The 20,174-nt window shown below is 55.3% G+C and overlaps 1 protein-coding gene across 2 annotated transcripts in view; it reads left to right on the forward strand.

Moving 5' to 3' along the window:
- Window positions 1-19,373, forward strand: part of Foxp4 (forkhead box P4) — a 55,916-nt gene extending 36,543 nt beyond the window's left edge. Inside the window, exons 4-17 of one of the 2 annotated variants that reach the window (XM_052192486.1) lie at window positions 5,427-5,549; window positions 5,980-6,066; window positions 7,475-7,622; window positions 7,734-7,947; window positions 8,191-8,295; window positions 8,962-9,049; window positions 10,731-10,814; window positions 10,966-11,134; window positions 11,222-11,298; window positions 12,048-12,149; window positions 15,537-15,658; window positions 17,310-17,376; window positions 17,837-18,006; window positions 18,311-19,373. In XM_052192486.1, the coding sequence (XP_052048446.1) occupies window positions 5,427-5,549; window positions 5,980-6,066; window positions 7,475-7,622; window positions 7,734-7,947; window positions 8,191-8,295; window positions 8,962-9,049; window positions 10,731-10,814; window positions 10,966-11,134; window positions 11,222-11,298; window positions 12,048-12,149; window positions 15,537-15,658; window positions 17,310-17,376; window positions 17,837-18,006; window positions 18,311-18,458 (1,704 nt within the window). In that variant the 3' untranslated portion in view covers window positions 18,459-19,373. The remainder of the gene's footprint in view (window positions 1-5,426; window positions 5,550-5,979; window positions 6,067-7,474; window positions 7,623-7,733; window positions 7,948-8,190; window positions 8,296-8,961; window positions 9,050-10,730; window positions 10,815-10,965; window positions 11,135-11,221; window positions 11,299-12,047; window positions 12,150-15,536; window positions 15,659-17,309; window positions 17,377-17,836; window positions 18,007-18,310) is intronic. The other variant, XM_052192487.1, reaches the window with a different exon arrangement.
- The last annotated feature ends 801 nt before the right edge of the window (window positions 19,374-20,174 follow it).

Raw genomic sequence — 20,174 nt, forward strand, 5'->3', positions numbered from 1 at the left:
CGGGACTCTATTCTCAAGTGATTCCAGGTTGTGTGAAGTTGACGATTAAAACCGTCACACCCTGCGAACAAGGGCAGAGAGCTCACTGAGCCCAAAGTACTGGCTTCAGAGCTCAGTTTTATGAGGTTGTTCAGTCAGACAAGTCCAGTGCCGTTGAAGCCCCTAGGGTCCCAGGGACGTGGGGTCCGTGGGGTCCGTGGGGCTGGCTGCAGCTGAGCTTCCCCCCAATCGTATTTATCCTGCAGCCAATTTTGATCTCCATGTCTCCCATCCACATGCCATCTTTTACTGTCCCTAAGGAGAGACAGTGGGACTCAGGGCCCAGGAGCCTAGAAATAGCTTTCCTGTGGGCTCTGGGCTGGTGAGGACATGGGAGACTAAGGCTGACCGCTTACCAGAAATTGTGTGCTGTGGATTGGGACTTGAGTGACATGGGTCACAGAGGGAGGTTGTTGGGGCCCCATGGGCACATTCTGCCCCTGGAAGGGCCACTTGTCCCTTACCTCATTTACTATCTTCCTGCAGCCAGCATCAGTGAGCTTCCAAACACCACTGAGGCTGAGGGAGGGGTGCCGGTGCTGTAGACAGGTAGAAATCAGTCATAGGAGGCGGAGCAGGCACCAGGAATTTCCAGGACGTAGAAAGGGTGACGGTCATTGGCTTGTCAGCTCCACAGTTCCAAAAGTTGTGCCTTTTCTTTGTGTTTTATGGAGTTTTCTTTCTTTTTTTTCTTCATTTTGGTTGAGATAGGGTCCCAGTCAGGCTACGGTGGAGCACACTTTCAATCCCAGCACTCAGGAGGCAGAGGCAAGCAGATCTCTGAATTCAGGGCCAGCTTGGTCTACAGAGCGTGTTTCGGGAAAGCCTGGGCTACACAGAGAAAAACTGTCTCAAAAACAAAACATTAGATAGGGTCTCATGTAGCTCAGGCTACCCTCCAGTTCTTTTATTTTATTTTTATTTTTATTTTTATTTTTTGGTTTTATTTGTTTGTTTGTTTGTTTGTTTATTGGTTTTTTGGATTTGGGTTTTTTTGAGACAGGGTTTCTCTGTTTAGCCCTGGCTGTCCTGGAACTCACTCTGTAGACCAGGCTGGCCTTGTGCACTGCCGGCCGCCGCCACCGCCGCCACCGCCGCCACCACCACCACCACCGCCGCCCGGCTTAGCCTCCAGTTCTATAGGTAGATATAGAGGACGAGGACCTTGAGCTTCTGGTTCCTCTGTCTGCACCTAGGATTATAGGCATGCACCCCCCACCCCTGGTTTGTGTAGTGCTAGGAGTTAAACACAGTGCTCTGTGGGAATTTGGATAAGTGCTACTACTAAGCTCCATTCCTACCCTTTTCCTCTCCCGTTTTATTTAGTTCTTTGGAACAAGGTCTCATGGTTATAGTCCTGATTGGCCTGGAACTCACTATATTGCTCAGGCTGGCTTCAGACTTGAGGTAATCCTCCTGCCTCAGACTTCATAGACACTCAACCCCATTCCTGGCCACCACTGTCTTTCCTGCACTCAGAGGAGGTGGAGGGCTAGGGCCCGAGCAGAGCTGGCTGAAAATTCAGTCAGCATGCTCCCTGCCGGGGCACTATGGGCCATTTATCTGCTTAGGCTGGTCTCTAGACCACAGCTGTTGAGCCTCCCAGCTGACCAGTGTCCATACTGACCCAGCCCAGCCTAGTGGGTCTTCAAGGATGCCATGAGAGGGAGGGCCTCCCTTCACGTCAGAGCCCTGCTGGGCCAGCCACCTGGAGACAGAACGCAGGGCGAAGGCTGTCTAAGTGTCCACCGAGGCTTCTGCAGCCAACTGGCCAGAGAGAGGCACAGGGGCCAGAAGTGCCTGTTAAGATGTCTCTCCCATTCCCCTGCCTCCAAGTAAGAAAGCCCCAAGGAAGAATAGGGCATGACATTGTCAGTCATTCACACCTTGGTGCCCAGGAGGATCTTCTGGGTCTCCCTACTGGACAGGACTCAGTGGTTGATCTGGGCATTCAGGGACAAATGGCCTGGCCACACGCCTGGCACCCTCTTAAGTCAGTAGCAGCCTCTTCATTGTCTCCTTCCTGAGGCTGTGAAGAGAAGGCGTTCAAATCCCAAAGGCCAGTAGGGACAGTGATGCCTAGTGATTTCACTGAGCAGCGAGGTAGACGTAGTGGGTAAGTGTCTGCTACCAAGCCTGGCTACCGGAGTTAAAGGAGTTAGAACTGTCATGGGAAGAGAGCCAGCTCCCCGAAAGTTGTCCTTGTGGAGGTGTGTCTCTCCCTCTCCCTTTCTCCATCATCCCTCCCTTCCCCCTCTCTCACACACCTACATACACATACAGCAATAATAATAAATTATATTTTTGAAAGAAAAAAACTAGGCAGTAGTGACACACCTTTTTTTTTTTTTTTAGTTTTGGGTTTTTGGTTTTTCCTGAGACAGGGTTTCTCTGTGTAGCCCTGGCTGTCCTGGAACTCACTCTGTAGACCAGGCTGGCCTTGAACTCAGAAATCCACCTACCTCTGCTTCCCAAGTGCTGGGATTAAAGGCGTGTGCCACCACCAGCCTGGCTGGTGACACACCTTTAAGTCTAGCACTTGGAGGCAGAGGTAGGTGGGTCTCTGAGTTAGGTTCAAGGCCTGCCTGCTTTACAAGGCCAGTTCCAGGACAGCCAGGGCTACACAGAGAAACCCTGTCTCAGGAAAAACCCCGGGAGGAGGAGGGAAGAAGAGGAAGAGGAGAAGGGGGAATGGAGGAGGAGGAGGAAACTTTACCCCAGACAGGATCTCTCTAGGGCTAAGGAACTGAGGTGTCTGCAGACCACGGAGCTAGGTCCTGCACCTGCTTCTAGGTGCCTAAAAGTGGGTGGGTGGGTGGCACCCCAACACTGAGCATTTACTGTGACTGTCCTTCCCTTCCCCTTCTCACGGGGTGCCCCAGCTGAGAGGCGGACACCTCAAGCCTGAGTTCCTCAGTCAGGTGACCTAGGCTCCTTGACCCGGTGCTATCTGCCCTTTTTCTCTTATTATGTAATTACTAGTTATTTTGGGGTTCTCAAATCAAGGTTCTTCTGTGTAGCCCTGGCTGTCCTGGAAGTTGCTTTGTAGACCAGACTGGCCTCAAACTCAGAGATCTACCTCCTGCATGGTGGGATGAAAGGCGTGACCACCACCACTGCCTAGCAAAGTTGTTTTTATTGTTGTTGTTGTTGTTGTTTTATTACATTCTGGGTCAGTGTTATGGATCCCAAGCTGTCCTCAAACTCAATATATAGTCTAAGACTGCACCCATGATTCTTCTGCCTCTGCTTTCTAATGCTTAGCACCTGACTTTATACAGTGCTGGGGTTCAACCCTAGAGCCTTTTGCATGCTAGGCAAGTGCACTACCAAGGATCACACCCCTAGCCTTGGGGTTGAAACTTCAAAGAGGGCAGTCACCCTGAGAGCTGAGCCACCCTGAGCCACGTGGCTACTCCAGGTTAGACTAGCCCAGTCCCTGTCTGCCATCCTCTAGGCCTGCCTGTGGTGGGACTCCTGTCCTTTGTAGACAAGAGCTCAAATCCCAGGTTGTCATAGCTATCTGACCTGTCCAGTTCACTTCTGGGTAGGAGTGGGACCTAAAAACAAAAGCCCACAAGGGTCTGTGTGTGCATGTGTCTGAGACTAACTGGATTGTCACCTTGCCTGGGACCCCGGAAGCTTTAAGCAAGGTCTGTTTGTGTCTGAAACTAACAGCTGGATTGTCACCCTTCCTGGGAGCTTCAGTGCAGATCTGGGCTGGGAGTATTGGGGAAAGGCCAGCCACTGGTTATGGGTAGGGGAAAGAAGAATTGGGGGACATTGAGACATGGGGGAGGGGCAGGGGGTTGTTCCTCTTGCTTGAGAGCTTTCTGATCTCTGATTTAAGGGTTAAGGGAAGGGTCCCCTAGACACTGAGGCCGTCTCAACCCAGGACCTGCTTGCTGGCTTGCTTCCTGACAGCCCTACCCCCTCCCCTCCCTCTGGGTCCTAGGACCTACAAAGAAACTTCTGGTCAGTTGGGAAAAGGCCTTTCAGTTCTGGGAGCAAGTACTCAGCTGAGCGCCTGTTGTGCCCCAGATCTTGCCTTAGTGCATGGGAGTAGAAAATTAGTCATGTGTGTGTGCCGGGCTCACAGAATGGTTAAGGTTACAGACAGACCCTTGGGAGCATCTGGCTGCCACTATAGGACTGTGTGATGGCTCAGACTGCGTTGCTGTGTCTGGGGGAGCTCAAAGAAGGTAGACCGATGGGAAACTATGATGTCATTGTTTTTTCTCGAAGCCATTGTACTGCAGGTGAATGAATCCTGCGCCTCCTAGAGAGCGCTAACAGGATCAGGAGACAGACAGCCCCTCTCTTTGGGCTTCAGGGATCCTGAGTTCATTTCTTGAAGCCCAACTCCTGTGTTTGAGGACAGTGACATACCAGAGAGGGCAAGCAACTCTAAACCTGCTGGCCTACTATGCTGTCCGCTCCACTCACATGCACAGTCACCAGAATGGTCTCTCGAGTGTGTGCTCTCTGGGCCTCTGCTCTGGGCTTGTGCCAGAGTGTGATCATGTCAAGTGTGCTGCTTTGGGGAAGACAGAGGATCTCATCATATAGCTCTGGCTGGTGCGGGATTTGCTATGTCCACCAGACTGACTTTAAACTCGCAAGATCTGGCTGCTTGCTGGGATTACAGGCAGTCATCACCATGTCCAGCCGGTGGGCAGCTTTCGATTCTGTCTCGGCTGCCCTCCTGCACAGGCTCACCTTGGCTAGTTGTCTCAAACATGCTAAATAGGAGCTGGAAGCGGCCCAGTGGCCCAGTGGCCTGTTGCAGTGCCGTCTAATCTCCCACATCTGGAACCAGGCTTCCCACAACCACAGCCATTCCAGTCAGCCACTGCTAGGTGCTAGCCTCTGACTGCTGTTTTTGTTAATCCTCTCGTAGCCTGAAGAGGTTGATGCTATGGCTGGTTTACCTTTTATCAGAGAACAGGGTAAATCATATGTCAGAGCCAAAGCTCTATGGAGTGTGTGGCTCATTCTGTAATTGCAGCACTTGAAAGGCTGAGGCAAGAGGAGTTCGAAACCAGCCTGGGCTACAGAATGGGAATGTCTTCAAATAAAACAGATGACGTATAGAGGCATAGACCTGTGACTTGGAAATAGGAAGATTAGGAGTTCAAGGCCAACCTGGGAGATATAATGACACCCTGTCTCATCAGCCCCTGGAAAAAATAGCAAAATAATAATAATAATAATAATAAACATAAACATTTAAAGCAAAAAGTCAAAAGACACAGCCTCATAGGTGGCAGAGCCAGACTATGAAGCCAGGCAAGCGCACGGGGCGGGGGTGGGGTGGGGGGGTTACTCTGCCATGCTGTGGGTGAGGCCCTGGGTCCTGCCTCTGACTCATGGGGTGAATCCCACAGGTGCCTGTGTCTGTGGCCATGATGTCCCAGCAGATGCTTACCCCCCAGCAGATGCAGCAGATCCTGTCACCACCTCAGCTGCAGGCCTTGCTGCAGCAGCAACAGGCTCTCATGCTCCAGCAGGTGAGTCTAGCTAGCCCCAGGGCAGACACCTCCCATCCCCCCACCCCTACCCCACCCCCACTGCTCCCTCCCTGAGTCTCACTGAGGACCTAGGCAGTGGCAGAAACCGGAGAGACTGCCCATGCCAGGTGGATCTGCATTCCTCCAGGGCTCCTGGGACAGTCCCCAATATTTTCCACCCTTCTTTCTCCTGTGCTGACCTCACTTTAGAACTCTGAGGGGAGCAGGCTGATGTACTGGAATACCGTGCCTCCCAATCCCCAACACACACACACACACACACACACACACACACACTGACATGCTGAAGAGATTAGGTCTCTCTCCCTGCCTAGCCCTGTTCACTGACTGAACTCCCCTGTCTTGCCTGCAAGGAAGGGATAGGTTGCTTCTAGCAGCCCCTGGAAACTGCCCCCTCTTGTTCCCCTAGCTGCAGGAATATTACAAGAAGCAACAAGAACAGCTCCACCTGCAGCTCCTCACCCAGCAGCAGGCTGGAAAACAGCAGCCCAAAGAGGTGAGCGATGCCGGCCCAGCCTCCTTCAGTGATGTCCCCTGAGGGCTCCAGTCCCAAAACCTACAGCCCGGCCCCCCTTCCCTTCTAGCCTGACAAAAAGAGTGGCCTTGTGGGAATAATAGGAAACCAGAAAGAAAAAAAAAGTTGTAAGGAAGTTTGAGAGAGAAGTTATATGCCTCCAACCATTTATCCCTAACCATTCTTTCCATGCCTCAGACTGTATGGTCTGTGTGTGTGTGTGTGTGTGTGTGTGTGTGTGTGTGTGTGTGCAAGCCATCAGATGTGTGTGCAGCAGACTCCTGTCGTGCCATCTCCCTGCTAACATTGTCCCCTGGAGAGCCAGCTGCCCCATCCTGAGGGCTCTCAGCAGTATACCTCCATACCTCAGCCTGCCCTGGCCTCTGTCCTGCCCCATGATACCTTGTGTAGCCCTCACCAGTTTATCCTTGTAACTCCCCAGCCCAGCCTTCTGCTCCACCTTGTGTCCTAGGCAGTCTCATTCCTGACAATATTGTAACCCCACTTCCTGGTTGCCCCCTCCCAGAAAGCTGCAATGGTGGTAGCAAGGTATCCCACCCCCCTCAGCACAGTGTGTTTTCAACTGCTACAGATCTGGTTTTGATTCTCTAAGCTGTTTATCCTCTCGCCTTAAAGAACTGCTACCCCCAAATATATACCAGCCCACCCCAGGCAGGCAGGCAGAGATCCTTGCATCCCCAAACATCCAGGATATGCTTGACTCTCTGGGCTAAGGAAACTTGCTGACAGCCTGACTTGTCAGTGCCTGTGTGAAGAACTGAATCGGGAGAGGTGGGGGAACATATATGTGGGAGCTTGGGTCTGGGCAGCGATGACGTCACTGTTCCGGGACTCAGCCGAGGCTGGTCATGTCCCATCCAGTCCTTTAGCACTGTATCTAAACTAGGATGGGATGGGGGGGGGTGAAGTCTACCCCACCCCAGAAGAAGGAGGCCCTGAGCAAGTGGGGAGGGGTCTTCCTCCAGGTGGGAGTGGTCCCCAGATCTGACAGACTCATCGATCACTGTGATGAGAGAGAGACCCCACCACCGCCACCCCCACCCTCCCCAGCACACAGCTGCAGTGTGCACAGCAGAAGCTGCCGCCGAGGAGGAGGAGGGAGGGGGGAGGGCGTCGTGCTGCGTGTCTGGGTCTGGCTGTGTGTGTTTGCGCGTGTGCGTGCGTGCGTGCATGCGTGTGTTTACTGCGAGAAGGCATGCAGCCCTATGGAAGCTGGGCCGGGAGCAGGGAAGCTGCAGCTGCAGACGCCACCACGACAGCTCCAGGGGCTGACAGGCCCTGGGAGGGGGTGGCGGCAGCGTGGGGGCCAGATGGCACGGCTGAGGCCAACGGCACCCCTCTCTGCCCACCCCCTCGGCCTCCCTCCCAGGCTCTGGGGAACAAACAGTTGGCCTTCCAGCAGCAGCTCCTGCAGATGCAACAGTTGCAGCAACAGCACCTGCTCAACCTACAGAGGCAGGGGCTGGTCAGCCTGCAGCCTAGCCAAGCCTCAGGGCCCCTCCAGGCCCTCCCGCAAGGTGAGCGATGCCCCGCCCCACCCCCAACCCACAGCTTTCACTAAGCCCTGGATAAGGCACGGGCCCTTCCGCTGTGCTCCCAGCCAGACAGCCAGCCTCTGTCTCCCGCAGCAGCCGTGTGCCCGACAGACCTGCCCCAGCTGTGGAAAGGGGAGGGTGCCCCAGGGCAGCCTGCTGAGGACAGCGGCAGGCAGGAGGGGCTGGACCTCGCCAGCACAGCTGCTACTGCTACCTCGTTCGCCAGCCCCCCCAAGGTCTCCCCACCCCTCTCCCACCACCCCTTACCCAACGGACAACCCACTGTGCTCACATCTCGGAGAGACAGGTAGGGATGGCCATGGGGGTAGCACGTGGCAAGGCTCTGCTCTGGGTTGTTCTTGGAACCTCGAGGGTGGCACTTGTGGTGGGGATCTAGAGGGAGGGAGGGGGCTGGACCTCGGGGACCCAGGCAGGAGTTCACCTCTCCTCCCAGAATGCTAAACCAGTAGTAGAGACAAAAGCTGGGTCCAGGGCCGCTGAGGAGAGGGCATCCGCAGCTCTGACCACTACGCTTTCCTTCCCCTTCCAGCTCCTCCCATGAGGAGACCCCCAGTTCCCACCCTCTTTACGGACACGGGGAGTGCAAGTGGCCAGGCTGTGAGACCCTGTGTGAAGACCTGGGCCAGTTTATCAAGTAGGTGTCACCCAGCGCTCTCCCAGCAGGAACCCTCTGTCCAGCCAGTTCTTGTCACCTGGGGTCCTACTGTCCTAGCAGAACCGGACGTGGGGTGGCCTAGCTCTTCCACTGCCTTCCCTGTCCCCCCCACATTCCCGCTGGCAGCTTCTCCCCGACTCTCCCCCACTCACTCCAGAGCAGGGGTGTCAGAGGAGGAAGCCTATCTCTCCACATCCTGCAGAGTGATGGCCTAGGACAGCCAGCCAGAGGACAGGCAGGGTGGGAGGCACACAGGCGCTGGCAGCAGGCGGCCAGCTGCCACCACAGTGCCAAGCTCTGTCACTGACTGATTAACTCCGCTGTCTCCCGGACCCTTGCAGCATCAGGGTCAAACAAATTGTTTTCACGCTTCGTCAGAGGTTTACTTAATTAGTTCATTTGCAATTAGATCTCTCTGTAGCCCGGTTTTAGCTAAGACATCAAAGGAGGCTGAGGAGAAAGCTTCCTCAACTGCCGCACCCCCCCCCCTTTGTTCCACCCTTCTCTTCTTTGTATCTCTTCTTCTGTCTGCTTTTCTGGCTAAGGGCTGGCTGACAGACTCCGGGCGGGCTTGGAGGATGGGTTAGAGCTGTAAAGTAGCAAAACCCTGCACTCACTCTCTTTCCTGCCCTCCTTCTCCCTAAGACACCTCAACACAGAGCATGCTTTGGATGACCGGAGCACGGCCCAATGTCGCGTGCAGATGCAGGTGGTCCAACAGCTGGAGATCCAGGTGTGACCCAGGGGTGTGCAGGGAGGGTCCTGGGAGGTCCAATGGTCAGAGTCCCTCTTCTGCTCTCTAGGTCTTATTTACCATCATGTGAGGTGAGGACAGCTGAGTCGTGAGGGCGAGCTGAGGCCGAGGCCCTGTATGCAGGGGCCACGTAAAAACAAGACTCTTGTGATGGCTAACGTGCAGGCCTGCCGTGCCCGCCGGCGTGCTTCCTCCGCCATCCAGGTTGCTCAAGGCATCCTCAGAGTAGCCTGCCTGCAGGATACTGTCATATCCACTTAACACAGGCCTAGGGAGCCTCAGTAACTTTCAAGTAGCCACTCGGAATGGAGGGACTGGGATTCGAACCCTTGCTCCGGTATCGAGTCCTTAAGAGAGTCACCGAATCAGCCATCTGTGTTTAACCATCTCTGGCTCCGCACAGGGTGGGGAGAGGGTGGTTGTAAAAGATGCCTCAGATTTATGAATGGAGGAAGTGAATCATTTCTCCATTCCCACATACCTCTTCGGTAGTGAGCCAGGCAGGCACTGGGGTAGGAGAAAGGTATTGCTGGTTGGAAGAAGGTTGCCGTGTGTAAGTGTGTGAGGTGGTGTGAGCCCAGACGGCTGTGGAGAAAGAGAGAGAGCTTCACATCCTGGTGCCGAGGAGGTGGGAGTCCAGAGCGGCAAGGACTGGCCAAGGCCTTTAGCAAGTTTTCAGAAGTGAGGCTAATAGGGCACAGGTGCCTCTGTGGGAGGGGGAGAAGGTACGCGTGCGTGTGTGCATGTGCGTGTGCGTGTGTGTGTGTGTGTGTGTGTGTGTGAGAGAGAGAGAGAGAGAAAGAGTGTGTGTGTGTGTGTGTGTGTGAGAGAGAGAGAGAGAGAGAGAAAGAGAGTGTGTGTGTGTGTGTGTAACAGAGAGAGAGAGACAGACAGAGGGAAGGGTGTGTGTGTGAGAGAGACAGACAGACAGACAGGAGCGGGAGGTGTATGTGTGTGAGAGAGAGAGAGAGAAAGAGAGAGAAAGTGTGTGTGTGTGTGTGTGTGTGAGAGAGAGAGAGTGTGTGTGTGTGTATGTGTGTGTAACAGAGAGAGACAGACAGGGAGGGGTGTGTGTATGTGAGAGAGAGACAGACAGACAGACAGACAGGAGAGGGAGGTGTATGTGTGTGTGTGTGAGAGAGAGATAGGGAAAGGGAGGTAGGTGTGTGTATGAGCTCATGTGTGCATGTGTTTGTGTATGTGTGTATGTGACAGAGGTGAGAGAAGGGAGGAGTGTGTGTGTCTGTGAGAGAGAGGTGGGGAAAGGGAGGTAAGTGTGTGTGCATGTGTGCAAGTCTGGGGAGTTGAGGAGAGGGAGGTATGTGTATGTGTGACTGAGATGGAGGAGGCATGTTGTGTGTGTGTGTGTGAGAGAGAGAGATGTGAGAAAAGCACTAAGTGAGTGTGTGTGTGTGCACCTGTGTATATGTGTATGTGTGTGTGTGCTTGTATGTGTGTATGAGACAGGTGGGAGGGGTTTGTCTGTGTGAGAAGTGGGGAAAGGGAGGGAATGCGCGTGCGTGTGTGTGTGTGTGTGTGTGTGTATGTGTGCGCGCACGCTGAGACTTTCTGAGGGGCCTCGGTGGCGGTGGCAGGTAGCCTGTAAGAGATGAGAACCCATCCCCCCACTGTGCCCCTCCTTACCTGTGCCTCCTCACAGCTGGCCAAGGAGAGCGAGCGGCTGCAGGCCATGATGGCACATCTGCACATGCGCCCTTCAGAGCCCAAGCCCTTCAGCCAGCCCGTGAGTGCCCTGCCCCCACTCCCCAGCATCCCCACGCCCTCCCAAAGCACAGCCTGGGCCTTCAGGGAACAGCCTCTCCGGGTGCTTTTCTCTGCACCAACCCCATTGCTCACAGCTGAACCCAGCCCCTGGCTCCTCCTCATTCTCCAAGGTGACCGTCTCCGCAGACCCATTCCCAGATGGCCTCGTGCACCCCCCAACTTCGGCCGCTGCCCCTGTCACGCCCCTGCGTCCCCCTGGCCTGGGCTCTGCCTCTCTGCACGGTGGGGGCCCTGCCCGCAGGAGAAGCAACGACAAGTTCTGCTCCCCCATCTCCTCAGGTGAGGCTGCGGTAGGAGGGACGCCGCCCCCCACACCGATGTGGGTTCCCCCTCAGGCTCCCTCACCTTCTGTCTGTCTCCCCCCAGAATTGGCCCAGAATCACGAGTTCTACAAGAACGCTGACGTCAGGCCCCCCTTCACCTACGCCTCCCTTATCCGCCAGGTAGGCATGGACGGCAAAGGATGAGGAAGGCCAGTTAGCTGCACCCAGGCCTCCTGATGCCTGACCCTGAGGTCAGGGCCTCTCTCATCCCTCCTGGGCCCCTCTCATCCCATCTGCCTCCTGCAGGCTGTAGCTTGTCGCCTGAGTTCACTGGGTACGTGCCCGGTCACTTTTATTGTCCTTCCGTATGCACAGTGTGACGCTCATTTCTGCATTCCTACACTTCGCTTTCCTCCTCCTCCGGTTCCTTGTCTCCTGTCCACAGTCCTCATGTTCTTAATGCTCACACTCGATATTCATAAACACATGGCTTACACGCGAGGCTGTTCTGTGGTACTTCCTGCAGGTGTGCATCCTCTCACACTGTCAGGGTGCACTTTGCCCAAATAAAGAAAATTCCCAACTGCCTCAACAGTAGTGCTTCCTCGGGGTAGGGCACGTGAAGCCCCGCTTCTCCCCTCACTCCAACCCCAAAGAGGCTCCCGTGCCCCTGGTGCACACGTGTAGCCTCTGGAGGCCGGGCTCCCGGTACCCTCAGCTCTCTTAGCTCATTAGCTTAGCGGGGACTCCCAACCTGCCACTCAAAAGACCCTGCCTCTATCCATCGGGTCCACACATTGCCATGGACCTCCTGCCCTCAGGAGTGACACGGGGTCCTCAGCAGTGACACGGGGCCCTCAGGAGTGACACGGGGCCCTGAGGCCTCCAGATCTAGGCTGAGAGTCTCTTTGCCCTTTCCTTGCCTGCAGGCCATTCTGGAAACTCCAGATAGGCAGCTGACTCTAAATGAGATCTATAACTGGTTCACCAGGATGTTCGCCTATTTCCGAAGAAACACGGCCACCTGGAAGGTAAGGCTTGCCCTATCTCCCTCATCCCGACTTTCTTCTCTAAACTGCCACCATCCTACTGAGACCAAGGCTACCTACCTAACACTTTCTCAACAGTTCTGCAGAAATAGCCCACCAGGGCCACAAACAGCCCTCACCCGATCCCCTCAGCAGGAACTCCAGTGTTCCTAACTCCCTTTTTGTAAATCCAGGATTTACTACATTGTGTCAGATGGTCTAGCCAGGTAGGCACATGCCTTTAATCCCAGCACTTGGGAGGCAGAGGCAGGTGGATTTCTGAGTTCCAGGCCAGTCTGGTCTTCAGAGTGAGTTCTAGGACAGCCAGGGCTATACAGAGAAACCCTGTCTCAAAAAACAAAACAGATGGTCTTAAAGCCCTGGGTTCAAATGATCACCATGACTCTACCTCTCCAAGTTGCCAAGATTTCAAGTGAACATCACCACACCGTTAGGCAGTTGCTGGGTGTGGAACCTAGCCCTTGTGTGCTAGGCTCACAGTGTCTTCCTTTTAATGACCTTGACCAACCTTGCGCTGTCTCTTTAATGGGAAGAAACTACTTCTCTCTTCTATGGCACAAAAAATCCAACCCTCTGATACAGGGCCTCGGGAGGGCTGACGGTCAGCTCAGTGGCAGGTCTTGGGGTAAATTCATGGGTCTAGATTTCATAACTAATCAAGTTTAGGAGGAGGTCAAAGGTGTGTGTATACTGGCCCCAATGTAGACTGAGGCCCATAGACCATTCCCAGGGACACATGGATACATGCACAACCCAGCTTACCAGTGGCAGGGAGATAATTGTCTCTATTCAATTAGTCATTTAACACTTTCAGCCATAGCATTTTCCTTAGAGACCAGAAGAATGCAGGGCACTAGGAAAATGGGCCAGAGATGTAGGCTGGGACACTAAACCATTCTGTGGTCGAGATAGGGTATGCATGCGCACCATGTGTGTGTGTGTGTCTTGCACTAAGAAGCAAAATGGGAAGGTGGTATCTAAATTAAGGCGGAGTTGGACGAGGAGGAGGAAGTGGGGGTGGAGTATTGGCCCTTTCAGGAAGTCTAGATTCCGGAGAGGACGGCTCTCTCTCAGTATCCCTGGCTCTCGGGTCCCCCTGCTGGCCAATGATAAAACTGCAGTCTAACAGACCACCTCCTGCAGTGTGACGGGTCTCTCCACAGTGTAACTGAGGAGGCCCTCCGTGCCAGGGCACTGCCAAGCACTGGGTAGGATCTGCAGCTGCCCAGTCGTTTCTACCTCGGTAATGTACAAAGGACTACCAGAAGGGCCTTTCGTGGCATCTTCCCTTTCCTATGCCAAGCTCCCAAAGCTTAAAGAGACTATGTAGCTGGGGCAGCCACTCTGATTGGTTATGAGTGATGTCACTTCCTGGCAACCACAGCCCTGCCCTCTTTTTGAGCTAGCATCGCGTTTTAAGAGCCACCTGGTCCAGCCTCCGACGTCTAGGCCAGGACATATGGCCGACTTTACAGATGATAAAATCCCATCACCTAAACAGTGTAGAGCTGGTTCTGGTGGCTTTCACAGCGACTCAGTGGCCATGCGGAAAGCCTCGCCTTGGTCTCTGTTTCATCCCTCACACACAAACCTAATCTGATACACTGTTGCTTGTTGCTATCTGCGCCACCCAGGGGTGTCTCGCTGCCCTGTCAGGAGATCCACACTGTCTTTGAGAGTTCTTTGCAGCCAGCCAACTTCATTCATGCTACTGGGGAAAGAGTAGCCTGTGGTTTCTTCCCTCTGCTTCTGTCCTGTCTATTTTGCACCTTCTCCGGGCCGTCTCTCTCTACATTTCTTGATTCCCCCACCTGCACCCCTTCTGGTCCCCATCCAGAGACCATGATGGCTGCTTTAGACCTAGGACATCGAGGCTTGGCAGTGGGCGTGTGCCAAGCCAGCTGCCATTTCTTAGGGACAGAGCTACCATCTGCCAAGTCGGTGGTCCTCAGCAGCCCTCCCATGTCCGTCCCCTCCTAGGGCCTGTGTTGTGGGCCTGTCCTTTGTTTACACAGCCCCCGCCAGACCCCTTAAATTGCCGTTAATGTTTCAGCGTAACGAATTAGTCTCTCGTCACGAATCAGGCTTCGAAACGAGGGAAAAAAGCCCCGGCGAGGCCACCCTCGGAAATTGGGGTCATTCTCATTTGCAAAGCGGAGGATCGGAGCCCCGTAATGCGGGCAAATTTATTCCGAAGCAGGAGCCCCGGCGTGATTAGGCCCTTTGTAATTATCGCTCCGTGAGATTCCACTCCAGCCGCCCGCCTCCCTCGTGGATTAGCAAGCGAGTCGGAAAAATACACAGGATTTAATTAGAGGCAAATTAAAATTGGTAATGAAATCGGGCCAGTTGCAAGAGGCAAGAGTTGGATGGGAGAGAGGGAGAGGGGATCTCCAGGGGCACCCACTGCCCGCCCTGCCCGCTTTCTTCCCCGTTTAGAAATGTAAAGAGGAGCCGGGGATGGGCCGATTGGAGGAGACTGGTGGGGACATGTAATGGGGACAGGGCTGGGGCTGCTGGTGAGAGACAGAAAAACTGAGAGTGGAGATATGGAGGTGGGGCCAAGGGACCTGGGATGGGAGATAGGTGGATCAGCGCCACCACCCAGGCTTCCAGAGGGAATTGGGCCCAGCAGCCCCGCCCATGCGTCCCTCCAACCAGGTGACCTCAATTTCTGAAGTTCTCTTTCCAGGAGGAGGTAGTGACAAGATGTCTTACCTTCTCCCTGTCTTATTGTCTCACCGCTGTAGGCTTAGGTTGTCTTTTCAAGTCAGCAATTGGTTTCTGTTAGGCTCCAATGGATACCTGTGCTTCCATGGAGCTGTCTGTCCAGAGCCACAGCTCAAAGCCCCACCCCACCCCACCCCCGACTCCTAGGGGTTCAGTAAAGGTAGTGAGGACCGTGAGCTAGGAGCAGACGTTATTTGCAATGTTCCTGTATGCCTGAGGCACAGTGTCCCAGCCTTTCTCAGCCACCAGGGTCCCTGTGCAAGCTTAAAATCAGAAGTCAGGAATGATTTCTGCCAGTATATTTGGTCAGTGAAGATGGAAAAAGGAACAATTTAATTTCATTGGCAACAGCATTTTCCTTGAGACTGGGCTCCTACATAGCCCAGGCTGGCCTGAACCCCTTGTATAGACCAGGTTGGCCTCTGCCTCCCGAGTGCTTGGATTAAAGGCATGTGCCACCACACCCTATCCGAATCAACACTTTCTGAGATGAGACAGACATTAAGAACTTTCCCTCTCACTACCCCTGTGCGGGGAATGTGGTAGTTGTTCCCTGGGATGTGAGATGTGGGACCATGGGAAGCTTCTCTCTGTCTGTTCACCGGAACGGAGGTGAATCCCATTTACTGCATCCCCCAGAATGCCGTGCGCCACAACCTCAGCCTGCACAAGTGTTTCGTCCGTGTGGAGAATGTCAAGGGAGCCGTGTGGACTGTGGATGAGCGGGAATATCAGAAACGGAGACCGCCAAAGATGACAGGGTATGTGGGCCCTAGCAGGGTGAGCTGTCCCAGCCTGGCTCGAACCAGCTCAGCTCCTGATTCCCGGGGACACCCTGGGTTCCAGATGCCTCCCACCCCCACCCCCCCGGGAAGGGACTGCGGGTGTCCAGGGTGGAGGAGACCAGTGAGCTTGGCAGGTTGCATGGACGGGACTGGCCATCCAGAGATGGGCACTGCCATCCTCCGGTCTCACTTCTGACTAAGGGAGGGAATCATGGGGAGGAGCAGGGTGCCAGAGAGATGAAGCCCACGGTGAGCGTGGCTAGAGCTGGCGTGTGGCCTGAGGCGACAGCTACCGTCCTAAACTCTTCGTGCTATAGGATAAGAATCCTGGACCCCGCATCTTTATTTCACAGTGGAGGAGTTGAGTGGAGGGGATCAGGGGCTGGCGGGAAGCCAGCGGGTAAGCAGGTTGGTGGCAGAGCTGGGTCCAGAGCCGGGCCTCACATCAGGTTTACTACGCTGTTTCAGCACACAGTGGGTCAGAACCTATCCCTATCCCACCAGCACCCACGTTCTTGCCTGCATACATTGGCACCGGGCTCCTAGCTTAGGGAAACCTGAAGGAGGCTAAGATACCTTTAGTATCCAATCTTTCTTCTCCCAAGCCACAGGCTTGCTGTACGGCTGCAGAGTAGCAGGGCCAGGGTAAGATGGCGGGATGCCCACATTCTAGCCTCCCACACTTGGTAGTGAGTGCCTCTCATTACCAGCCTGGGCTCTACTGCTCCTCTGCCTCTCCCTTACTGGGCCACCTCTGAGAAGCTCTGTGGGGGTGAGGTGGTGGCAGGGGACAGGAGGAGGCAAGCCCCGAGCCTTGGTTGCCCCAGTAGGCTGGCTTCTAGAGCCTGTGTGGTGTATGGTGCTCCTGGGAACAGGTCTGAGCACATGCCTCACCTGCCCTGAGTTCAAGAGATCCAGAAAGCAGACTTTACGTACAAGGGGTAACGTACGCTGTAGGTCAGACTTTGTCAAATTTCAGAAAACAGGCATGATGGCGCATGTCCGTAACCCAGTGCTCGGGAGATGGAAGCTAGTGATCGGAAGTTCTGTTTTGTTTTGTTTTACGAGTCAGGGTTTCTCTGTATAGACCTGGCTGTCATGAAACACATGCTGTAGACTAGGCTGCCCTTGAACTCGAGAGATCTGCTGGCCTCTCCTTCCTGAATGCTGGGATTAAAGGTGTGTGCCTGAGTGGGGGGGATTAGAATATGAGAGAATGGTCAGAGGGAGAAAGTGTTGGCCATGCCCTGTGAGAGGGGCATTCTGGGAAAGCTGGCTCCTGCTTCCCAACCCATCCGGCCCAGATCGCTCTAAGGTTGGAAGTCCCTGCTCCCTACAATCTGTGTGCTTTAAAAACAGAGCAGGGCTGGGCGGTGGTGGCGCACACCTGTAATCCCAGCACTCTGGGAGGCAGAGGCAGGCGGTTCTGAGTTCGAGGACAGCCAGGACTACACAGAGAAACCCTGTCTCAAAAAAACCAAATCCAAAAAACAAAACAAAAAACAAACAAAAAAAAATAGAGATCCCTTCAGCAGTGGGAGAGTGAGGTGCGCCTCTTCATCCTGGCTCTGCGTCAGGGGAAGGTCATCTGCGGATGTGTGAGTTGAGATTGCCTTCTCTCCTGTAGGAGCCCCACTCTGGTGAAGAACATGATCTCGGGCCTCAGTTACGGGGCACTTAACGCCAGCTATCAGGTGACAGAGCCCACGGCTCCCCCCTGCCCTGTCCCAGGTTCTCCTAGCCTCCTCCCCCAGAGGAGGGGCATAGGTGTGAAGGAGGGTAAAGACCACGCCCCACTCTTACCCTCAGCCCCTCTCCATACCAGTGTGCCCCCCTCAGATTTCAAGCCTGAGTTGAGGAAAGGGTGGGCGTAGCACATGCAGACTGGAACAGACAGGGATGAGTCCCATCTCTCAGTCCCTCAGACTAGGTCCTCTGTCCCCAGGTGGGGGGGGGGGGGGCGGGCATTGCTAGGCCAGACCAATTTTCCTGGAAGGCTGGGTGATGATGGGGTGAAGAGTTCTTGCTGGTATGTGTTGGCAGCAAGGGGGGCAGGGGGGTGTTACTAAGCTAGATCAGTTGTCCCCCTGCATAAGGGCTCTGACAACTGGGAAGGGTGTCCAGCCACTGATAGCTCCGCCCCGTGTGCTCCAGGCTGCCCTGGCAGAGAGCAGTTTCCCTCTCCTCAGCAGTCCCGGCATGCTGAACCCTGGCTCAGCCAGCAGCCTTCTACCCCTCAGCCAGGATGACATGGGTGCCCCTGGGGAGCCTCTACCCAGCAATGGGAGCAGCAGCCCCCCTCGCCTCTCCCCTCCTCAGTACAGGTGAGCACATACAAGCCCTTGTCTCATCCCTCCCCTAACATCTCTATGGAAGGGGCAAGCCATCTTCATAGGACAGTCTCCCCACAATTCTCTCAATCCTCCCTCCATCTTTCTAGACTGTCTTCGTCCTCACTTCCCACTTCTGCTTCTCTCCCTCCCTCCCTCCTCCCCTTCCTCCTCCCCTCTGTGCACAGAGCCTGGGGATCTTAGCAGATACAGTGGGATCTTAGCAGGGTTTCTGCTAATTTGTGGGAGGAAGGGGAGACCCTGACAGCCCCACACCCACACCACCCTTCCCATCCAGTCACCAGATTCAAGTCAAAGAGGAGCCTGCAGAGGCAGAGGAAGACCGACGGCCGGGGCCTCCCCTGGGCGCCCCCAACTCCAGCACTGTGGGGCCCCCAGAAGACAGGGACCTGGAGGAGGACCTGGGAGGAGAGGACATGTCCTAAGGGCTGGGTGGGCAGGCCAAGACCCTGCCAGTCAGTCTGGACCCCGCCCACCCACCCCCCCAACTCTGCTGCCCCTCCAACCTCAAGGCACTTCGGGGACTCAGCCGGGGGAGATCTGGGCCAGTAGCTCCCATGCCACCTGACTGACAGACGCCTGGGAGCAGGCACATCCCTGCCCCCCTAGAGAACACAGAACCCGTGGACTGGGACCCATAGAGGACATGGAGGGTTCAGACCCTCTCAGCCCCTCCCTGTATCCCAACCACCACCACCAGCAGCAGCAGCAGCAGCAGGGCTCTCCCTCCCCACCAGCGCTCCCCTCCAAGGCCCCTTAGCACAAGGGGAGACCCGCAGGCGGGGCTGAGTCACCCCCACATCCCTACGTTCACCCCCTCTGCCCTGTCTGTGGCAGAGGGATCTGGCCAGAGGACCCTTCCCGGTTCAGCTTCCCCCATCTTGTTTTCCCAACTGTGAAAATTAGTTCTCCAGCCCCAGCTTCCCACCCAAGCCCAACAGGGCAAGCAGGCTGGGGGTGCACCTGCAGACCAACCCCTCAGCTGCTGGGGTGGAGCAAGTTGTGCCCTCCCCCCACACACACACCCCGACTTGAGACAGGACCCAGACTGAGCAGGCCTCCACCCCACCCTGTTTGCTGGATACTCCTGCGGCACCCCGACTCAACTCGAGGAAGCACTGAGGACCCCACACTGGGCACCTTCAGAGCTGTGTGCATCAGTGACCTCTGCCCTGACCATCACAGCACGGAGAAAGCCAGGCTGGGACCACCCTCACCCCCAGCCAACAGGTCCCCGAAATGGGGTCCTCTCACCCCTGCCCCTCACCTCTTCCTGTCCTCCCCCTCCCAGTTAAACGGATGACCAAAGACCTTTCTTATGCCGGAAGCAAAAACCAAAACTTTTTGTTGGCTTTTTCTTTTGCCGCCTCCCCAGCACCCTGCCCTCCCGACCCTGCCCCCTGGCCCCAGGCTGGAAGCCGTCCCTTCACTTAAGTTATTGTGTTAAACCAAAGTTTACAGTGTCTGTTGGTGGCAAGACTCCCTCCTCCCCTCCCTCAAGGGTCCAGGGGTCCCACCCACTTCCCTTCTGCTCTAACCTTGCCTATGGAGTCAGGAGAGGGCAGAATCCTGCCCCCAACCCTGGGCTGCTTTCTGGGGGCGGGGCTCTTCAGATGCCTCCACAGGACCAGGTTCCCGCTATACTGAGAGTGTGGATTTTAGCAGAAGAGCTGGAAACGATGAGATTCCACAGACCCCCTATGGGGGATCCCCCAACCCAAGGCCACGGACCGGGTGTAAGGGATGCCCAGAACACCCTGACCAGGCCCCTTCCCTGAGAAAGACTTCTTGGATACTTCCCAGGAGAACCCCACATTCACCACCAACGCCCTAGCCCTACCCCACACAAGCTGCCCTCCTGAGAGGCAAGCCCCTCCCCCCCCCTCAGCCTTACCCCGTGTATCCCCACCTGTGTTCCGTTTGACCAGCACAGAAATATTAAAGTCCTCTATTTACCGGGCCCTGTGTGTGTGAGAAAGGAGAGGGGCCTTGGAGGAGACGACTTGGTGAAGGCAGAAGCCTTGGTGAAGGCAGAAGCGGCAGGCGAGCCAGGCAAGGGTGATCCTGGGTTCCCCTTCCCCTGGTTGGTGTGAATGCCAGGCTTCTGAGCCCTGCGGGCCAGGCCCTGGGTTTGCGGCTCA

The sequence above is a fragment of the Apodemus sylvaticus genome, chromosome 9 (genome assembly GCF_947179515.1).
Source record: "Apodemus sylvaticus chromosome 9, mApoSyl1.1, whole genome shotgun sequence".
Lineage (NCBI taxonomy): Eukaryota > Metazoa > Chordata > Mammalia > Rodentia > Muridae > Apodemus > Apodemus sylvaticus.